The 21208-nt window shown below is 48.8% G+C and overlaps 1 protein-coding gene across 1 annotated transcript in view; it reads right to left on the reverse strand.

Annotated features, from left to right (window-relative positions):
* Positions 1–19428, reverse strand: part of LOC134969796 (glucose-6-phosphate isomerase-like) — a 37324-nt gene extending 17896 nt beyond the window's left edge. Inside the window, exons 1-9 of the mRNA XM_063945974.1 lie at positions 19251–19428; positions 7351–7441; positions 6457–6525; positions 5636–5755; positions 5377–5460; positions 5148–5294; positions 4067–4138; positions 2373–2417; positions 2016–2069 (exon numbers count right to left, since the gene is read on the reverse strand). Of these exons, the coding sequence (XP_063802044.1) occupies positions 2016–2069; positions 2373–2417; positions 4067–4138; positions 5148–5294; positions 5377–5460; positions 5636–5755; positions 6457–6525; positions 7351–7441; positions 19251–19369 (801 nt within the window). The 5' untranslated portion in view covers positions 19370–19428. The remainder of the gene's footprint in view (positions 1–2015; positions 2070–2372; positions 2418–4066; positions 4139–5147; positions 5295–5376; positions 5461–5635; positions 5756–6456; positions 6526–7350; positions 7442–19250) is intronic.
* Positions 19429–21208: the final 1780 nt, after the last annotated feature.

The following is a 21208-nucleotide window of genomic DNA, read 5'->3' on the forward strand; positions in this document are numbered from 1 at the left end:
AGTCAGCATACTTGAGAATGCTGCCCAAAGGTGGGTCCCGATTGGCCACAGGTGCTGCGGGTTGACTGGGTGTATGGCACTCAGCGCCTGAACCGGCAGCTATAACTTCTCCCTCAGGTAAATCCGTGGCACCAGTACAGCAGCATTTCCCGCTGTTTTTGGTAGACATAAGGAATGTAGCCTTAGGGAGTAACCGTATAATGTAGCCAGACAATACCTGCAAATAACCCCCTAAGTAATGCAACAGTAAATACAGAACAGAGGATTTAAGCAGTATAAGGTGACAAACAAAAAAAACAAAGACACAAAAAAAAAAAAAAAAAAACCATGTTGAATAGCCCTTACCCAAGATGCTTGGGACCAGAAGTATTTTGGAACAATTGCATACCATAATGAGATATCATGGTGGATGGGACCCAAAGTCTGAGCACAGAATACATTTATGTTTCATATACACAGCCTGAAGGTCATTTTAGCCAATATTTGTAATAACTATTAAACAAAGTGTGTGTACACCGAGCCATCAGAAAACAAAGGTGTCACTATCTCATGGGATACTCAACCTGTATATGGGACCCCGATACACCTAGCCCCTCAGGGTACAGAATACAGCGATAGCAAGTAGTGCGATACACGAAAATGGAATCCACACAGAAGCTACAGGCACAATGCAGAAATTACAGATAAACAATAAAACTGGACTAGTAATTTACTACTAAATATGTATGACTATAGATATAACAATGCACAGTAGATACTGGATGTATATCACAGAATACTTATACTAAATATTCAGATAGCAGTACACTTGTTCTTAACTAACACTGTCGAAAGTGACATGTAGAACACTTTAGAGTCCTGTAAAATGCACAGCGCTGATGAGACAATACCCTGCAGTCCCAGAGATTAGCCCAGCTACTTGTGTAAAGATGGCGCCAAAATCTGTCAGCGAGTGAGTGAAATGCAGCTCCAGAGCGGGAGGAAGAGGGAGTAGGAGGGAGAAGAGGCTACAGGTCAGCACCTTATCCCCCATGCTGGACTTCACCACCAGGTACTGTGGAGCCTATACCAAACAGATGTTACCAAATCCGACCTGTGCTCCCTTGCCCTGGTGGATATAGTGGGGTCCCTGTGCATTACAGTGTCCACGCCAGCAGAGCGGTTCATCTCCTGGGACTGTGACCGATTGAGATTACCGGTGGGTCCCACCTGGGGGACCCTCTTACCTCCTCCCCGATGTGCAGCCACGCGACCCTGGAGAGAGTCAGCGGTGGTGTGCCCGACTGGTGCCTCCGCTGCAAGTTCCCGGGAACCCGGCCACTGCAGTACGCAGCGCTGCTGGGGAGGTGTTGGAGCCACAGCAGTGTCAAAATGACAGTGCGGCAGCCCTTCAAGTGTCATTAAAAAGCTCTTTTCAGGGCTGCCTAGCACAGCACCACCTGTTAGTTGACCTGCACTGCAGGCACCAACTTAAAAACTGAGCTCCAGTGCCTGGAAGCGGGGTTATAGAGGAGGTGGTGCAATGCATCCTGGGAACAGTCAAAGCTTTAGCCTGTTAGTGCCTTGGATCAAGATCCAACTCTACACCCTGATGTTATTACCTGTGGAATACCAGTGTACCCCACTGCAGAAATAAAAATTTTCCCTATAAATAAGAAAAGTCTCCCTAATTTTTACCTAGTCTGAAGCTAGAAACTAAAATCCATGCCAACATGGACTTCTAATTGAGGAGCAAAAACTCCATGCCCAGAGGTTAAGCAATTGGACCAACTCATTCCTAAGTGATCCAGCCCCATTTAGAGGTTTTTTGCCGCCACAGCTATTCCCACTCCCAGATGTCCACGAGACCCAGGAGTGGGAATAGAACCTGCAATGGGCTTAGTTGCGCTTGCCGCCGCCGCCCCCCACCAGCATTCTGACCACCAGGATCCCTTGTGAAACATATATACATAAATAGCCAAACCAAAACAAGGTTGCAGAGTACTTCTTGTTAAACAGCTGAAGGACAAACTTACATCCCAGAATTCAAACATATTGGCCGTGTCTATTCCAAACTCTTTTACTTTAGGCTGTAAGAAAATAAAGTGTAACATACAGTTAGAAAAAAGGATACTGCCGACATACACACTACTTATGTAGGAGCAAAGTTCTGGAAAAAGCCAGCACTCAAAGCCATTGTAAATCGTTGGCAAAGTGGTGGTGCAGGGTAAGAGATAATATTTACAGTCACTTTCAGCAATTTAGAAAAGAAATAACCAGCACTCACTCTAACAGTGAGTGCTGGTAATTTCTTTCTAAATTGCTGAAAAAGTGACTGTAAATATCTACTTATGTAGGATGCACAGAGAGACATGTACAGCATTGTTACTCACTGCGTTTGTAGACAGAGCAACAAAGTGCTTGGCCACTGCAGATACCTGAAACATAACAGGAGCGGGGTCAGAACATGGATGGAATTTAGACACTTTCTACGGTTGTGTTTTCACATACAGACATGCGGCAGCGCGCGTTACTGCAGTAAACTCCAGGGGTGCCAGCTTGTGCAGGTTTAGGTGTAAATCATGCTTCTCCTGCACAACCTTGCACCCCTGCTGACGCCCCTCAAATGAACAGTTGTCCAATCACATTCTGCATTTCATATAGTACAATGCCAGTTCTCCAGGCAGCTTGTTTAGCTCTGCAGTGTGAACCCCTTTGCAGTAGCAGGCAGGCTACAGTCAGATGGGAGAGGAGCAGAAGAGGGAAGCCCTGAAAGCATTCAGCCAGCACTGATGGGGATTCCAGGGCCCCACACGTCATGGGGCAGGAGAATTGTCAGACCCCCCCTCAGCATTCCACAAGACTCACAGTAGTAGCTGCAAGTTGCTCCAAAAGGAGCTTCCTGGTGAAGAGAACACAGACAGGATGGGAGGGTGACCATGCCAAAGCCTTAGTGTAAAATGTAACAGGAACCTGGCCAGCTAGGAGGCTGACAGAATGATCAAATGATTACTGGAAGATTGGAGACCTCAGGTGGGCAGGAGCCTTCCAGAGCAAAGCCTGGACTCTGCTCCTTCAGAGTATACAGTACTATGGGTCAGCTGTCTGGGGCTTCCATTAATTGTCCCAGTTGGAATGGAATAAATAGATAGATAGATAATATATATCTATCTGTGGCTCTGCCCATTGCATTGCTGGATGCAGGGCATAATCCCTTAACTTGCTGGTGAGCACTTTAAATATCACTGACAACAAGCAGAGGTTGCGCTCCCTGCCTGACCACACGCTGCTGCGTTTCTATTTCAGTCCTGACCCACGCACCCACCCCTTCCCCCATGGCAACCCCATACCAGCCCCTCCCACACCAGCGGCCCCACTGCACCTGCCCATGGCTCCCCCGCATCTCCCCTCAGCCCCCCTGCAGCTGCCCCTCCTGCTTGTGGCGCATCGACCCCCTACCCCACCCTCTACATACAGTCCCCAATCCACAGCACCCCCTCTGCAACCACACGCGCCCCTCCCCCCCCCCCCCCCCAGCACCAATGGACCCCCTCCATGCCCCCCACATCCCCTCCAGCAGCTCTAGATAGCCGCCGCCCCCCCTCCACGCAGCACCTTGGACACCGTCCATAGCTACCAATGATTCCCTGACACGGAGAGGCAACTCCATCTCACTGCCCCCACCCCTTTCCAAAGCCCCCACACACTGAACATCTGAGTATAGGCAATGTGACCTGGGGGCACTGTGTACATAAACACAGCAAAATCGTCTTCGTGCCATCGCAAGGGTCTAGGCCCCCCCTTCACCATAGGACACCCTTTTAGGACACCCTTTGGTCGTGCAATATTTAACCACCACCAAAACTAAGAATACAGGTAATACTCCATATAATACAAGTATTGAACGCCAGAAAGATGTGCAGGGGTTAACCAAGCATAGTCCCTTGAGACGTTGTGAAGAGCACCCGTGGGGCGCGATGAAACACCTAGTACATGGTAAATACACAATAAAAGGACATTTACAGGTCTACTACTTGGCTTATATTCTGTCACTAGTCTGCATTTAGGACAGATTCCGTGTACTCACATCTTTGGCAGTTTTCAGGAACCACTCCTTGGCGGTTTCAGCGTTGGTAATGGTTTCCTGGGTGGTGAAAGTCTGAGGGGGAAGAAAGGTCAGTAAGTATTTAGTGACTGAAGAGTGTACGATGGGTTTACACGAGATTGTCCCCACGTAATACAGAAGGGGAGGCCCAGTGGCATTTGTCCAGTAACGTTATATTATATCACTTTGGGCACTTAGGAGAGGGGACCTGTCCTACAGACTTCCGAGTACAGCACTCAGAAATAAGGGAGCAGGAAGTGCACTAGCTGGGTAAATAGTTACTAGCCTATAGAAAGCCAGTTATATGTGCAGTCCAGCATGGTACAATGTGGGGCAGAACACGGTTCTCCCCTTTACAAGGAATGTAAAACAGAGGCCCTGATTCAGCAGGACTACAACTCATTACACCAACATGTGGGGGGGCCTAGCACAGGGAAAGGTTGCCCCACGTGCCAGCCCCCCCATAATACACACAAGACTCCTAGCATAGCCCTAGCGCTCACCATTACCAACCTCTACCTGCAGCAGATCCTCAATATCGGGACCCAGTGACCAGTGTTATTACAATGCCATGAAGGAACACCCTGCATATAGCTTTGTGCAGAACATTCTGCCCCCTGAATAAGTTACACAGCACATGGGAGGTTAACATTCCAATTCTGCTGTACCATGAGCCCCACCCCGTTACTGCTCCCTGGTACTACACAAAAGGGGCAGAGATTTAAATCTGCCGAGTCATGGACGGTTGGCAAAATAAAACAAAGATATCTGCAAATGTTACATCCAAGTACAACGTCCCTTATACAATGAATCATACTGTTACAGGGTGTGAAGCCAGGGTGCTAGTATTAAACATTACAGGTCAATACAAGACATTGGCACTAGTACATGAATGCATTACAGTAACTACCAAATCAAAGTGCAATACAAGGATCCTGCGTCTTAGAAAGTCTCACCACATGCCACAGAGAAACACTGAACTGCAGCTTCGGATACTACAAAGTCCAGAACCAGCTCTGGCCAAGGCTGAAGGCCAGGACTTCAGAGAAAGGTTAATCATTACCTTGGATGCGATGATGAAGAGTGTGGTCTCTGGGTTGAGCTCAGCCAGAGTCTTAGCCATGTGGGTGCCATCGATGTTGGATACAAACCAGACCCGGGGGCCACCTTTGGAGTAGGGCTTCAGAGCTTCGGTTACCATCAGCGGACCCTGAAATACAATAATGGCCCATGTGTTCTAAACGGCACTTCCATGCAAATAAAATCTTACACACGCAGAAGTGTCTTCTTACCAGATCAGAGCCTCCAATCCCAACGTTCACCACATCAGTCATGGCCTTTCCAGTGTATCCCTTCCAGTCGCCGCTACGCACTTTCTACAAGGACAAAAGAATTTGTCACGCCACGTTCTGTGGTGGGGGCCTGCACACACCCCACCTGCGCAGTCATTTAAGAGGGGAAGATAACAGCTGCAAAAGGCCATTATTTTACATGGGTCCTGGAGAGGAAATAAAATCAGCACCAGTCACGCCACCGGAAGCTGCACTGTACCTGGCAAAACCCCTTCATTTTCTGCAGGACTGCATTGACCTCTGGCATCACATCTTTACCGTCCACCTGTATGGGAGTGTTTGCCCGGTTGCGCAGAGCAATGTGAAGCACAGAACGGTTCTGTAGGAAAAATGAACACAGCAGAGAACAATTAACACACCACTGAACAACGTACATTCAGCATCACAAAGAACTATAGGTAATGATTGATATTTTACAGAAATGGCCGTCGCCCCTGCAAGGCTTACTATGCCATTAGTGTGACCCCTAGCTACAGCTGTGACTGACCCCAGGGGTCACAGAACTAGGGACAGTGTCAGGCACACATTAGTCCTCCCAGAGAGGAGGACATAGGGACAGGCAAATGGGACTGACCACCTAGCATCAAGGGCAATCCTTAAAGGTGGCAATAGGATGACAGAAGTACGGGTTTGGGCAGATTCATACAATATAAGTGTTGATTTATCCAGTCGCCTATATCACAGAACGAGCCAATCTGAAAATGCATTGTAGTTATGAAAGGCAAATATTTGACTTCCAGATAGTTTGTGGTTTGGCAGGAAGACGTTAAACATGACACACCCCTGGACAGAGCACAGCCTCGGGTGACCTGCAACGTCTGTGTGTAAGCCACTCCCTACTCTCTACATAGGATTGCCGTTACTTCATGCAATTGCAGCGAGGCCTAGGAACGGAGGAGGCTGGGCAGGAACCAAGCCTAGGACGTTGACACCGGTGGAAAGAGACCAGATATTAATAGAAGTTCTGTTCAGATGCGAGGGTCTCGCAGCTGCGGGCCTAATGCGCGTCATGTACCATACCTCCGTGAAGTTGATCTTCTCTGCGGAGAACATTCGTTTCCGGGCGCTCTCAACACCTCTGGACTTGGCCTGCAAGGCGTAAGAACACAGTTAGGCTGGGACAGGCGGAGATGGCTGAACAGTCACACAAGATCATACGTTCCATACCGACAGGCTACACGCTTTATTGTACAATGCTGTGAAAGAACTGGTTATCCAATGCACTGTATACACTCGAATTTCAGCTTATTACATAAGATGGGCCATCTGCTTCTGAAGAAGCACAGACCCCCTTTATCAAGTAACAAATTCAATTCTGAAACTGGGACCTTGAGGGCAGGATAGTCAATTCATCTAATACCCCAAGAAAATCTTTGGAACTATGTCATTGATAACTCCAGACAGGGACATCAGTGAGGGATGAGGCACTTTGTACCTCATGTCTCCGTTCCATTACTAGTCCCTACTACGGGGAGGACTAACCTGCAGAAGCCTTAAGAGACATCTGTAATTTGTCTGTGACACCCCCGCTAAGAAGGAGGAAGCCGTGATAGAGGGGCCGTCCCTGCTTCATAGAGACTCTACCATCTGGCGGAAGAATATCTAAATAGTGATGTATAAATAGGTCAAGAGACATTTGGGGGTGTTTACCGAGGTCCAAGCCCCCAATACAGCATCTGTGTGTAGTAACAACCCTCCTGCTAAGATGCCACCGTGCATTTGTCTTCATGAACGGCCGGTAAGGGTGCGGCAACCACTTCAAGGGGGAGGGGACTATGCACAAAGCGCTCGTTAGCAGAATAACTCCCACACAGAGCGGTATAATGGCTGGAGTGTCTGGGCGAGGTCAGTAATACACTACAGCAAGTATGGTCCTACACTGTTCTGGAGAATGGGAGAAGATAAATCCATTACCAGCTCCAGCAGTAGTTTCAGCACCTCCTCTGTGATCAGGTTCTTGGAGTAATCCACCAGGATGTCACCTTCCCCGGTCACCAGGGTTTTGCTGTTGGGAAACACAGAAGAGGAAGATGTAGATGGAGGAGAACCTGGCTGCAAGCAGTGTATAATTACAGTACTGGGCTTCTTCCAGTTACACGCTCAGTATAATGGGGGGGGGGGGGGGGGGGGGGGGAGGGGAGAAATACAATCTTCTACTTTGGGGATGATCCTGCAGCTACTGCCCCAGCATTACATTACCAGGCCAACCAAGACATTAGGCCCTAATATATGCATCACCTTTACCCAACTCATTTCTATAGCAGCACTGCTGCCGCATCTCCTGGGATGTCTGTGGCTCCCGACGTCTAGGGAGCCGCTCTCAGCCACCCTCCGGAATCCCATGTCACATGTTTTAGGAGAAAACCCTGCCCAGTATGTACACATGCGGCCTGATGACCACGCATGCGCAGTAACTGTGGTGGGGACCAAGTCATGAGTTTTCAAAATAGGGCCCTTTAAATTAGACAGGGGGGGGCAAAAAATAAGAATTTACTTACCGATAATTCTATTTCTCGTAGTCCGTAGTGGATGCTGGGAACTCCGTAAGGACCATGGGGAATAGCGGCTCCACAGGAGACTGGGCACAAAAATAAAGCTTTAGGACTACCTGGTGTGCACTGGCTCCTCCCCCTATGACCCTCCTCCAAGCCTCAGTTAGGATACTGTGCCCGGACGAGCGTACATAATAAGGAAGGATTTTGAATCCCGGGTAAGACTCAAACCAGCCACACCAATCACACCGTACAACCTGTGATCTGAACCCAGTTAACAGTATGATAAACGTAGGAGCCTCTGAAAAGATGGCTCACTACAGCAATAACCCGATTTTTGTAACAATAACTATGTACAAGTATTGCAGACAATCCGCACTTGGGATGGGCGCCCAGCATCCACTACGGACTACGAGAAATAGAATTATCGGTAAGTAAAATCTTATTTTCTCTAACGTCCTAAGTGGATGCTGGGGACTCCGTAAGGACCATGGGGATTATACCAAAGCTCCCAAACGGGCGGGAGAGTGCGGATGACTCTGCAGCACCGAATGAGAGAACTCCAGGTCCTCCTCAGCCAGGGTATCAAATTTGTAGAATTTTACAAACGTATTTGCTCCTGACCACGTAGCTGCTCGGCAAAGTTGTAAAGCCGAGACCCCTCGGGCAGCCGCCCAAGATGAGCCCACCTTCCTTGTGGAATGGGCTTTTACAGATTTAGGCTGTGGCAGGCCTGCCACAGAATGTGCAAGCTGAATTGTACTACAAATCCAACGAGCAATCGTCTGCTTAGAAGCAGGAGCACCCAGCTTGTTGGGTGCATACAAGATAAACAGCGAGTCAGATTTTCTGACTCCAGCCGTCCTGGAAACATATTTTCAGGGCCCTGACTACGTCCAGCAACTTGGAGTCCTCCAAGTCCCTAGTAGCCGCAGGTACCACAATAGGCTGGTTCAAGTGAAACGCTAAAACAACCTTAGGGAGAAATTGAGGACGAGTCCTCAATTCTGCCCTGTCTATGAAAAATTAGGTAAGGGCTTTTATAGGATAAAGCCGCCAATTCTGACACACGCCTGGCCGAAGCCAGGGCCAACAGCATTACCACTTTCCATGTGAGATATTTTAAGTCCACAGTGGTGAGTGGTTCAAACCAATGTGATTTTAGGAACCCCAAAACTACATTGAGATCCCAAGGTGCCACCGGAGGCACAAAAGGAGGCTGTATATGCAGTACCCCCTTGACAAACATCTGAACTTCAGGAACTGAAGCCAGTTCTCTCTGGAAGAAAATCGACCGGGCCGAAATTTGAACCTTAATGGACCCTAATTTTAGGCCCATAGACAGTCCTGTTTGCAGGAAATGCAGGAAACGACCCAGTTGAACTTCCTCTGTAAGGGCCTTCCTGGCCTCGCACCACGCAACATATTTACGCCAAATACGGTGATAAGGTTGTGCGGTTACATCCTTCCTGGCTTTGATCAGGGTAGGGATGACTTCATCCGGAATGCCTTTCCTTCAGGATCCGGCGTTAAACCGCCATGCCGTCAAACGCAGCCGCGGTAAGTCTTGGAACAGACAGGGTCCCTGCTGGAGCAGGTCCCTTCTTAGAGGTAGAGGCCACGGGTCCTCCGAGCATCTCTTGAAGTTCCGGGTACCAAGTCCTTCTTGGCCAATCCGGAGCACAGGTATAGTTCTTACTCCTCTCCGTCTTATAATTCTCAGTACCTTGGGTATGAGAGGCAGAGGAGGGAACACACACTGACTGGTACACCCATGGTGTTACCAGAGCGTCCACAGCTATTGCCTGAGGGTCCCCTGACCTGGCGCAATACCTGTCTAGTTTTTTGTTGAGGCGGGACGCCATCATGTCCACCTTTGGTTTTCCCCAACGGTTCACAATCATGTGGAAGACTTCTGGATGAAGTCCCCACTCTCCCGGGTGGAGGTCGTGCCTGCTGAGGAAGTCTGCTTCCCAGTTGTCCACTCCCGGAAATGAACACTGCTGACAGTGCTATCTCATGATTTTCCGCCCAGCGAAGAATCCTTGCAGCTTCTGCCATTGCCCTCCTGCTTCTTGTGCCGCCCTGTCTGTTTACGTGGGCGACTGCCGTGATGTTGTCTGACTGGATCAGCACCGGCTGACCTTGAAGCAGAGGTCTTGCTAGGCTTAGAGCATTGTAGATGGCCCTTAGCTCCAGGATATTTATGTGAAGTGATGTCTCCAGGCTTGACCACAAGCCCTGGAAATTTCTTCCCTGTGTGACTGCTCCCCAGCCTTTCAGGCTGGCATCCGTGGTCACCAGGACCCAGTCCTGAATGCCAAATCTGCGGCCCTCTAGAAGCGACCACCACAGGAGAGACCCTTGTCTTTGGTGACAAGATTATCCGCTGATGCATCTGAAGATGCGACCCAGACCATTTGTCTAGCAGATCCCACTGGGAAGGTTCTTGTGTGGAAATCTGCCGAATGGGATTGCTTCGTAGGAAGCCACCATTTTTTTCCAGGACCCTTGTGCATTGATGCACTGAGACTTGGCCTGGTTTTAGGAGATTTCTGACTAGCTCGGATAAACTCCCTGGCTTTCTCCTCCGGGAGAAAAACCTTTTTCTGGACTGTGTCCAGGGATCATCCCTAGGAATAGAAGGCGTGTCGTCGGGATCAGCTGCGATTTTGGAATATTGAGAATCCAACCGTGCTGCCGCAACACTATCTGAGATAGTGCTACCCCCGACTTCCAACTGTTCCCTGGATCTTGCCCTTATCAGGAGATCGTCCAAGTAAGGGATAACTAAAACTCCCTTCCGTCGAAGGAGTATCATTTCGGCCATTACCTTGGTAAAGACCCGGGGTGCCGTGGACAAGCCAAACGGCAGCGTCTGAAACTGATAGTGACAATTCTGTACCACAAACCTGAGGTACCCCTTGGTGAGAAGGGTAAATTGGTCTCACCTAGCCCGTCCCGGCTTCGGTACCACAAAACAGTGTGGAATAATACCCCTTTCCCTGTTGTAGAGGGGTACATTGGATTATCACCTGCTGGGAATACAGCTTGTGAATGGCTTGCAATACTGCCTTCCCTGTCTGAGGGAGACGTCGGTAAAGCAGACTTTAGAAAACGGCGAGGGGGAGACGTCTCGAATTCCAATTTGTACCCCTGAGATACCACCTGAAGGATCCAGGGGTCTCCACTTGCGAGTGGGCCCACTGCGCGCTGAACTTCTTGAGACGGGCCCCCACCGTGCCCGAGTCCGCTTGTAAAGCCCCAGCGTCATGCTGAGGACTTTGCGGAGAGCGGGAGAGGGCTTCTGTTCCTGGGAACTGGCTGTGTGCTGCAGCCTTTCCTCTCCCTCTGCCACGGGGCAGAAATAAGGAACCTTTTGCCCGCTTGCCCTTATGGGGCCGAAAGGACTGCGCCTGATAATACGGCGTCTTCTTATGTTGAGAGACTACCTGGTGTAAAAATGTGGATTTTCCAGCAGTTGCCGTGGCTACCAGGTCTGATAGACCTACCTCAAATAACTCCTCCCCCTTATAAGGCAATACTTCCATGTGCCTTTTGGAATCCGCATCACCTGACCACTGCTGCGTCCATAACCCTCTTTTTGCAGAAATGGACAGCGCGCTAACTCTTGATGCCAGTCGGCAAATATCCCTCTGCGCATCACGCATATATAAAAATGCATCTTTTAAATGCTCTATAGTCAGTAATATACTGTCCCTATCTAGGGTATCAAATATTTTCAGTCAGGGAATCCGACCACGCCACCCCAGCACTGCACATCCAGGCTGAGGCGATTGCCGGTCGCAGTATAACACCCGTGTGAGTGTATATACATTTTAGGATATTCTCCTGCTTTCTGTCGGCAGGTTCCTTTAGGGCGGCCGTATCAGTAGAGGGTAGTGCCACCTGTTTAGACAAGCGTGTGAGCGCTTTATCCACCCTAGGGGGTGTTTCCCAACGTGCCCTATCCTCTGGCGGGAAAGGGTATGATGCCAATAACCTTTTAGGAATTATCAGTTTTTTTATCGGGGGAAACCCACGCATCACACACCTCATTTAATTCCTCGGATACAGGAAAAACTACAGGCAGTTTCTCACCAAACATAATACCCTTTTTAGTGGTACTTGTATTATCAGAAATATGCAAAACATTTTTCATTGCCTCAATCATGTAACGTGTGGCCCTACTGGAAGTCACATTTGTCTCATCATCGTCGACACTGGAGTCAGTATCCGTGTCTGTGTCTGCCATCTGAGGTAACGGGCGTTTTAGAGCCCCTGATGGCGTTTGAGACCCCTGGACAGGCACAAGCTGAGTAGCCGGCTGTCTTATATCGTCAACTGTCTTTCGTAAAGAGCTGACATTGTCACGCAATTCCTTCCATAAGCTCATCCACTCAGGTGTCGACTCCCCAGGGGGTGACAACTCTATTATAGGCAATTGCTCCGCCTCCATCTCATTTTCCTCCTCAAACATGTCGACACAATCGTACCGACACACCGCACACACAGGGAATGCTCTGATAGAGGACAGGACCCCACTAGCCCTTTGGGGAGACAGAGGGAGAGTATGCCAGCACACACCAGAGCGCTATATATAGACAGGAATACCACTATATACCGTGCTTTTCCCTTTATAGCTGCTGTTATCAAAACTGCGCCAAATTAGTGCCCCCCCCCCCCCCTCTCTTTTTTTACCCTTTTCTGTAGTGCAGGAGAGAGTCAGGGAGACGTCCTTCCAGCGGAGCTGTGATGGAAAATGGCGCCCGTGTGCTGAGGAGATAGGCTCCGCCCCCTTCTCGGCGGCCTTTTCTCCCGCTTTTTGGTGAATTCTGGCAGGGGTTAAAATACATCCATATAGCCCTGGGGGTTATATGTGGTGTATTTTCGCCAGCCAAGGTGTTTTACATTGCTGCTCAGGGCGCCCCCCCCCCTAGCGCCCTGCACCCTCAGTGACCGGAGTGTGAAGTGTGCCTGAGGAGCAATGGCACACAGCTGCAGTGCTGTGCGCTACCTGGTTGAAGACTGATGTCTTCTGCCGCCGATTTTTCCAGACCTCTTCTTGCTTCTGGCTCTGTAAGGGGGCCGGCGGCGCGGCTCTGGGACCGGACTCCGAGGCTGGGCCTGTGTTCGGTCCCTCTGGAGCTAATGGTGTCCAGTAGCCTAAGAAGCCCAAGCTGGCTGCAAGCAGGCAGGTTCGCTTCTTCTCCCCTTAGTCCCTCGATGCAGTGAGCCTGTTGCCAGCAGGTCTCACTGAAAATAAAAAACCTAAAACTAAACTTTCACTAAGAAGCTCAGGAGAGCCCCTAGTGTGCACCCTTCTCGGCCGGGCACAAAAATCTAACTGGGGCTTGGAGGAGGGTCATAGGGGGAGGAGCCACTGCACACCAGGTAGTCCTAAAGCTTTACTTTTGTGCCCAGTCTCCTGCGGAGCCGCTATTCCCCATGGTCCTTACGGAGTTCCCAGCATCCACTAGGACGTCAGAGAAAAACCTTTTGTATTAGAAGGAGTATTCTAGACATGATGATATGATTCACCTCAGATTTCTGCAACTAGTATAAAAAGGTGTATGTACTTTTAATATACTTCATTGCGCTAGTATAGAGGGGGATAATCTGGCTGTGACACAATGCAACAGAGGCTGGAAGACGTTTCACTCGATCAAAGTTGGTCTTTCATAAATAGGCAGCTTTAGAAGGTACGCACAGCATACAGCCGATCTGTGGTCAGGACGGGTAGAATGACGTGCACATTCTGGCTTTGCACAATGCCCCTTGCAGTATATAAATAAAGGTCAAGTCTGATTATATATATTGACCGCTCCCAAATGTCCCAATTTGAATGGTCTGTCCCGCTATAATGACCCCCTGGCATCTCCAGCAAGAATATCAGGCGGTATGTCCCGTGCCCATTAAATTGCACTCTACCCACCCACTAGAAGGTGCCCACAGCAATGCACTGGTCTTAGAAGCCATGAAAAGCCACAGCCCACCATGCACCATGTGCAGACTGGTCATGGTAAGACGTATCTAGGGAGTTACCCGTACTCCTCCCCTGCACCAGGTCTCCATCACCCCACTCTTACCCCATCCACTGGGCAGGAAGCTGCACGTTTCATACAGGAATAAAGTGTCATCATTGCAGAAATACAACACTGCTTACAAATGGTGACATTACAGGGTTCCGTTATGTAAGCGGAGGCTGTATTAGGAAACACATCTGCGTGGAGATTAGAGAATTCGCAGTTGTCACCCTTCCAAGTGTCACCGCTCTGCAGCGTCTAGGGCAACTAGGGTGAGACCAGAGCTCTGAAGGTTATGCTAAATATAGCTGGGAATGATGGCTAAAATACAGATAGCCTTGCTACAGATAAATGCCTGTGTGAGAGAATGAATAATTCATTTACCAGAGGATACACAGCCATCGCTAGAGACTAGTTACACTCCCGACATCTGAGCGTAAGATATAAGAGCCCGTAATAGGGTCAGACATTTCTGATAAAGCCTTAAGCATCTACTCGTCCTCCGGTAACATCTTGCACTTAAGCCGGAGTCACACTATAAAAAATTCTGTCCAATCTTTCCGGGTTGAACAAAAATAAAAATAATCTGTTGTTATTGTCTGGAAGTAAAGCCCCGTACGCATGGGGGAGATGTGTGCCGAGCGAGGAAGAAGGGGAGAGGGGGGACACCGCTAATTTCATCCTGCCGTGAAATAAGTGATCTCACCAAATCTAGTGCCGGCGATCGTGACACGCAGGACCGCGCTTTGCCGTCGCCGGCACCCTACACACGGAGAGAGCCGTGCTTAGTTTCTAAGCAATCTGGTCAGATCTCACCATGTGTACCCCCTTTAATCAACCAACTAGCTGGAAAATGGACAAAGATGGTTGTTTGGATAAAAGAAACCGATTTAACCAGTTTTCCAGTCCATGGGGTCAATTCTATTCCGCAACTAAAGAATAGCGCCGGGAATTAGCTCCCGACGCTATTCAATTCAGCTAAAGTTAAGTCGGCGATGTCCCGTTCTCGCCGACTTAACAGGTAGTTTTGTCGGGAGAACAGGCATTCTCCGATTTAACTACCTGGCGCGAGGCTGATTCCCGACAGAATAAGCCTCGCGCCGGCCGCGAGGGAGCACTTTTGTTGGGTTTCTTCTCTCATGAGAGAAGAATTCCCGACAATTGCGGGCAACTAGTAGCAGAATTGAATAGCGTCGGGAGCTAATTCCCGGCGCTATTCTTTAGTTGCCGAATAGAATTGACCCCCTTGAGAGGAAATTGTCCATTGTCATTTGTTCCCATACATTAGCAGATTTTCATTCCACCAGCCAGATAATTGTATAGTGTGTACTTAGCTTTAGAGGCAGAATGGGGAAAGGGATTAAGGTAGGTATGTCCAAGCTGCGGCCCTCCAGCTGTTGCGATACTACACATCCCAGCATGCAGACACAGCTTTAGCATTCTGACAGCAAAACAGTCAGGGCATGCTGGGATATGTAGTTTCACAACAGCTGGAGGGCCACAGTTTGGACATGCCTGGACTAAGGGGTCTACTTGCTAAGCCTTGAATGGAGATAAAAGTACCAGCCAATCGGCTCCTAGCTCATTTTTCAAACCCTGTCTGTCATAACAGTTAGGAGCTGATTGGCTGGTCATTTATCTCTGTCCACAGCTTAGTAAATAGACCCCCCCGGTACTGTACAACAAGGGCATGTTCCTGTAAACAGGATACTGTACACTCCTGTTACGAGTCTGCATATACTCTACAGATGCACAACACTTGCTGCAAAACACACAATGAGAAAACTAGACGGCAGACACTTCTGATTGGCTGAGTGCATCTTGATCAAGAAAAACCTATATAAAATTAGTGCGGCAGCTGTAACTTACAGGAGTCCCCTTCAGTCTGTGGCAGGGAAACCAATTCCCATTTGATTTTTAAAAGGGAAAGAGCAGACATATGTATTTAACGCGATTAGTAGTTTTGCATTTGCGACCCGTGTAACTTCAGTGGACCTGACATTACTGCACAGGCATGCCTTATGTTGGGAAGCGGGCGCATTTTACAGCCAACTCTATCAGGCCCCTAGTGAGGATTCTGTGGTCAGCCCTGCAAGTGTAAAACCAGTAACCACAGCTTACAAAATACCGTTTCCTTAGGTTAGGAAAGACATTGCACAGGGCGGTAATGGTGACACAAGAGGACAGAATGCAGAATAAAAGTGCATTTCAGTCCTATGTGGCAGGAGGCGGAGATGCTAAACATTTGTTTAGAGCGTGCGCCATTTATACAGATGCTCAATATGACACTCAGGGTTAACACATGAAGCTTAATGCCAGCCAAATGGACAGAGAGTTCCTAACTGCATCTTCCAGACGGTGCATGTACGCTGTGGCAATCTAATATACACCATGCAGTCACTTGCTTAAAAAAAAAAAAAAAAAAAAAAAACATTTTAACACTAATGGGCCCTACACACTGGCCAATCCGCCGCCGAGCTTCCCGACCCGGCGGCGGGGGGGCAGTGACGGGGATAGTGAAGTTTCTTCACTCCCCCCGTCACGCGGCTCCATTGCAGTGCAGGCAAATATGGACGAGATCGTCCATATTGGCCTGCATGTACAGCCGACGGGGGACCAGCGATGAACGAGCGCGGGGCCGCGCTTCGTTCATCGCTGGAGCCTCCACACTGAAAGATATGAACGAGTTCTCGTTCATTTATTAACGAGATCGTTCATATCTTTCAAACAAATCGGCCAGTGTGTAGGGCCTATTACAGGTACGCAGCAGGGAGAGCTGCTGTAGACTACACTGTAGACCAGTGGTTTCCAAACTTTAGAATATCAGAATTTTTTTCCTAGAATATCGGATTTTTTTTTCACGGCACCCCTAGGCCAAAAATTTCTTATTGAGAAATTAAGAAAGAAATATTACATTAAGTAGATCGCGTTTATATGTCATCCTTAGGGTCAGGTGTGTGGTGAGGGACAAGATTTGCTTCTGTTTGGCCACATATGTTATGACTGGCAGCCACCAGCACTGGTTTTGCCTATTACACTGACCATGAATAATTTGAATTGGTCCTGGAACACCAACCCAGGGCACCCCTGCAAGTGTCACGAGGCACCCCAGGGAGCCACCGCACACAGTTTGGGAACCTCTGCTGTAGAGTAAAGAGACTGGAACTACTGTGCAAGTCATTGTGTCGTCAGCTGGGAAATGAGGATCTGTCATTGGACGTGGCCTTAAAGGGATTCTACAAGTCTCATTATGTCACCATCTGCTTGTGCACAAACATTAAGGGACTAGAAAATGCAACTTTACTGACCCCTGCAAACAAGTCTGACCAGAAGAGCATGAATGGCCTGCTATCAGAAGATCACAGCAAAGTGACAGAGGGGAGTGACAGTCATTAGCATCCAGCCCACATACTCCTGCAGTGAGCTGTACAGGACAGCGAGGGGCTCCTCAGGCACACATACTCCTGCAGTGAGCTGTACAGGACAGCGAGGGGCTCCTCAGGCACACATACTCCTGCAGTGAGCTGTACAGGACAGCGAGGGGCTCCTCAGGCACACATACTCCTGCAGTGAGCTGTACAGGACAGCGAGGGGCTCCTCAGGCACACATACTCCTGCAGTGAGCTGTACAGGACAGCGAGGGGCTCCTCAGGCACACATACTCCTGCAGTGAGCTGTACAGGACAGCGAGGGGCTCCTCAGGCACACATACTCCTGCAGTGAGCTGTACAGGACAGCGAGGGGCTCCTCAGGCACACATACTCCTGCAGTGAGCTGTACAGGACAGCGAGGGGCTCCTCAGGCACACATACTCCTGCAGTGAGCTGTACAGGACAGCGAGGGGCTCCTCAGGCACACATACTCCTGCAGTGAGCTGTACAGGACAGCGAGGGGCTCCTCAGGCACACTTACTCCTGCAGTGAGCTGTACAGTACAGTGAGGGGCTGCACGCACACATACTCCTGCAGTGAGCTGTACAGTACAGTGAGGGGCTGCACGCACACATACTCCTGCAGTGAGCTGTACAGGACAGTAGGGCTCACAGGTCTGCAGGGATGTGTGCTGATGTGCACGTACTGACCAGCAAGGAGGAATGAAGGGCACACACATGGCAGGGGGGCTCCTGCTCACCCACCCCCAGCATTACCCCACTCACTGACAGAGCTGTCTTAACAGCAGTGTAGGCCCCTGGGCACAGCAATGCACTGGGGCCCCTACCCACCCATCAGCAGTAGGGGTGGGGGGTGCTATCAGCGGCAGCTTTGATGTCCCACGGGGGGTAGGACTTGGAGAAATAATTTCGCTCAGCATGTAGGACTTGGAGAAATAATTTCTGCTAATTACTCCTTTACTGCACAAATGGGGCGGGAAGGAGAACACTAAACTGTAGAAGGGGACATTGCACTGAATGATGGGGCCCTGGTACATGACTTCCAGGGTGGTAGGGGGTGTTTAATAAACAGGGGAGGGGTGGATAGTGGAGTGGACTTAATATTCATCATTTTCCGGGGGACAGGGCAGCTTGCTTTATTACAGATATCTCCAATTCCTGGAAAAGATTTCTTAGCTTTAATGGGATTAAAAAAAAAAAAACTAGAGAGTGCCACCTTTCAGAAGGTTCTGGGGACTTGGGGATCAGACTTCCGGAACCAGAGCAATCCACCAACAAAAATATGAGACTGCATATTAGGCGTGTGCAGCTGAAGCAGGGACCAGCTGCTGGAAGGCTGATATCTCTGGTTCTGGGCATAGTAGAGACAAGCTGCCCATGTCCACTGAAAGGGGAGAGTCCCAGATTTTGGAGCATACACTCAGAAAAACTCTAAATCAGACAGAACCCGAGATATCTGGCTGGGAAGAACAATTAACAGGCTTGGATGGGGACCACTGCTTTGAAGTCGGATATCTCCGGTTCCCCAGGGCCGATTTTCAAAAATCTGGTACCCCTGGAAAGAGGGAACACTCAGCTATCAGCCTAGGGCCCTTTTACTTCTGGGGCCCTTGGGCAAGAGCCCATTGAGCCCATACGAAAAGACGGCCCTGCTCACTGACACCAGCCACACATTGATGCCACAGGTAGCAGCACACAGCAGGCCGGCAGGGAGGGGGTTAAGCTGACAGTTACAATGTATCAGTGATGGAACGTTGCTGCACATCATAGACCCCCTGGGTGGAGGACTCCATGGATGAATGACGTGCGAGGATGCCATATGACATCACTGACCCCCTGCACCAGTAAACGTGACGTCACACGCCCCCTGCACCAGTAAACGTGACGTCACACGCCCCCCAGTACCTGAACTTGCAGAACCTGTCCTTGTCAGCAGCAAACAGCTTCCTCATGTTGAGAGTGCCATGGTTGCTCTCATAGAACTTTGCCAGCTTGTGGTAGACGGGGTCGCTGGTGAGGGCCATGGCTGGGTCTGTGCGCTGAAGAGAGCAGGGTGTGAGTCGGTGGAGGACAGGAGGAACTGGGGCTGTGCGGCCTCTTATAAGGTACCAGCGGTCACCGCATCACCCAATAAGGAACGTCCTACAGCCAAGCCCTCCTCCCATAGACACACGACAGGGCTGGGAGTGTCTGCAGGAGCGAGGAGAGTCGGCCATGTTTGTGTAGACCGCCCAGTCGCCAGTTACCTTCGTCCCCATGGATACTGTGCTTCCTTGAGACTAGTGTCTGCGCTGCTGCCAGCAGAAGGGGGGCGTGTCGGTCATGTTTGTGTAGACCAAGGTCCGTTGAAGAACACAGACATGTAACCCCAGTGACACGGAGACATTATGTAACACAGTAATGGCAGTGCTGCATAGAGGAGGAGAAGGAGGGTACCAGCCACGTGATGTGCTGTGAGACATCATTTCATCATTGAATGATACATATATATATATATATATATATATATATATATATATACAAACAGAAAATTCAGCACTCTGTATATATTTAAGTAGGTGGCCATGGGCTACATGCACCCCACACTATGAGTGGTGAGTGCAGACATTACACCCCGCTTCTGGGGTGGCGAGTGCTGTGGTTTTATATTTGTTTATATATATATATATATATATATATATAGGGTCTTCAGGAAATGTATTTATAAAAGATGTTTGCATTGGCATCCTATAATCCCAGACCCTCCAACATGATCCGCCCCACTAGGTACAAAATGCTCTGTTCCTGGACTTCCCTCTTAATTTATGATTTCCATCACCTGTGTTGAACTAGTTAAATGATAAGAAAGCTGCTTCTTCACAGGTGATGGCAATAATAAATTAAGAGGGAAGTCCAGAAACAGAGCATTTTGTACCTAGTGGGGCGGGTCATGTTGGAGGGTATGTAATCCCCTTTTAGCCACCCTATAGTTTCCCTATAGCCACCCTATAGTTACAGTATAGTCATCCTATAGTTACAGTATAGCCACCCTATAGTTACCCTATAGCCACCCTATAGTTACAGTATAGTCATCCTATAGTTACAGTATAGCCACCCTATAGTTACAGTATAGTCACCCTATAGTTACAGTATAGCCACCCTATAGTTACAGTATAGTCACCCTATAGTTACAGTATAGTCACCCTATAGTTACAGTATAGTCATCCTATAGTTACAGCATAGCCACACTATAGTTACAGTATAGTCATCCTATAGTTACAGTACAGCCATCCTATAGGTACAGTATAGTCATCCTATAGTTACAGTATAGTCACCCTATAGTTACCGTATAGCCACCCTATAGTTACCCTATAGCCACCCTATAGTTACAGTATAGTCATCCTATAGTTACAGTATAGCCACCCTATAGTTACAGTATAGTCATCCTATAGTTACAGTATAGTCATCCTATAGTTACAGTATAGCCACCCTATAGTTACAGTATAGTCATCCTATAGTTACAGTATAGTCACCATATAGTTACAGTATAGTCATCCTATAGTTACAGTATAGTCATCCTATAGTTACAGTATAGTCACCATATAGTTACAGTATAGTCATCCTATAGTTACAGTATAGTCATCCTATAGTTACAGTATAGCCACCCTATAGTTACCCTATAGCCACCCTATAGTTACAGTATAGTCATCCTATAGTTACAGTATAGCCACCCTATAGTTACAGTATAGTCATCCTATAGTTACAGTATAGCCACCCTATAGTTCCAGTATAGCTACCCTATAGTTACAGTATAGTCATTCTATCGCCACCCTAAAGCCATACCTCCGAACATGACCCTCTCCAGGAGGGACAGAATGCTCTGC

This window comes from Pseudophryne corroboree, chromosome 11 (assembly GCF_028390025.1).
Source record: "Pseudophryne corroboree isolate aPseCor3 chromosome 11, aPseCor3.hap2, whole genome shotgun sequence".
Taxonomy (NCBI): domain Eukaryota; kingdom Metazoa; phylum Chordata; class Amphibia; order Anura; family Myobatrachidae; genus Pseudophryne; species Pseudophryne corroboree.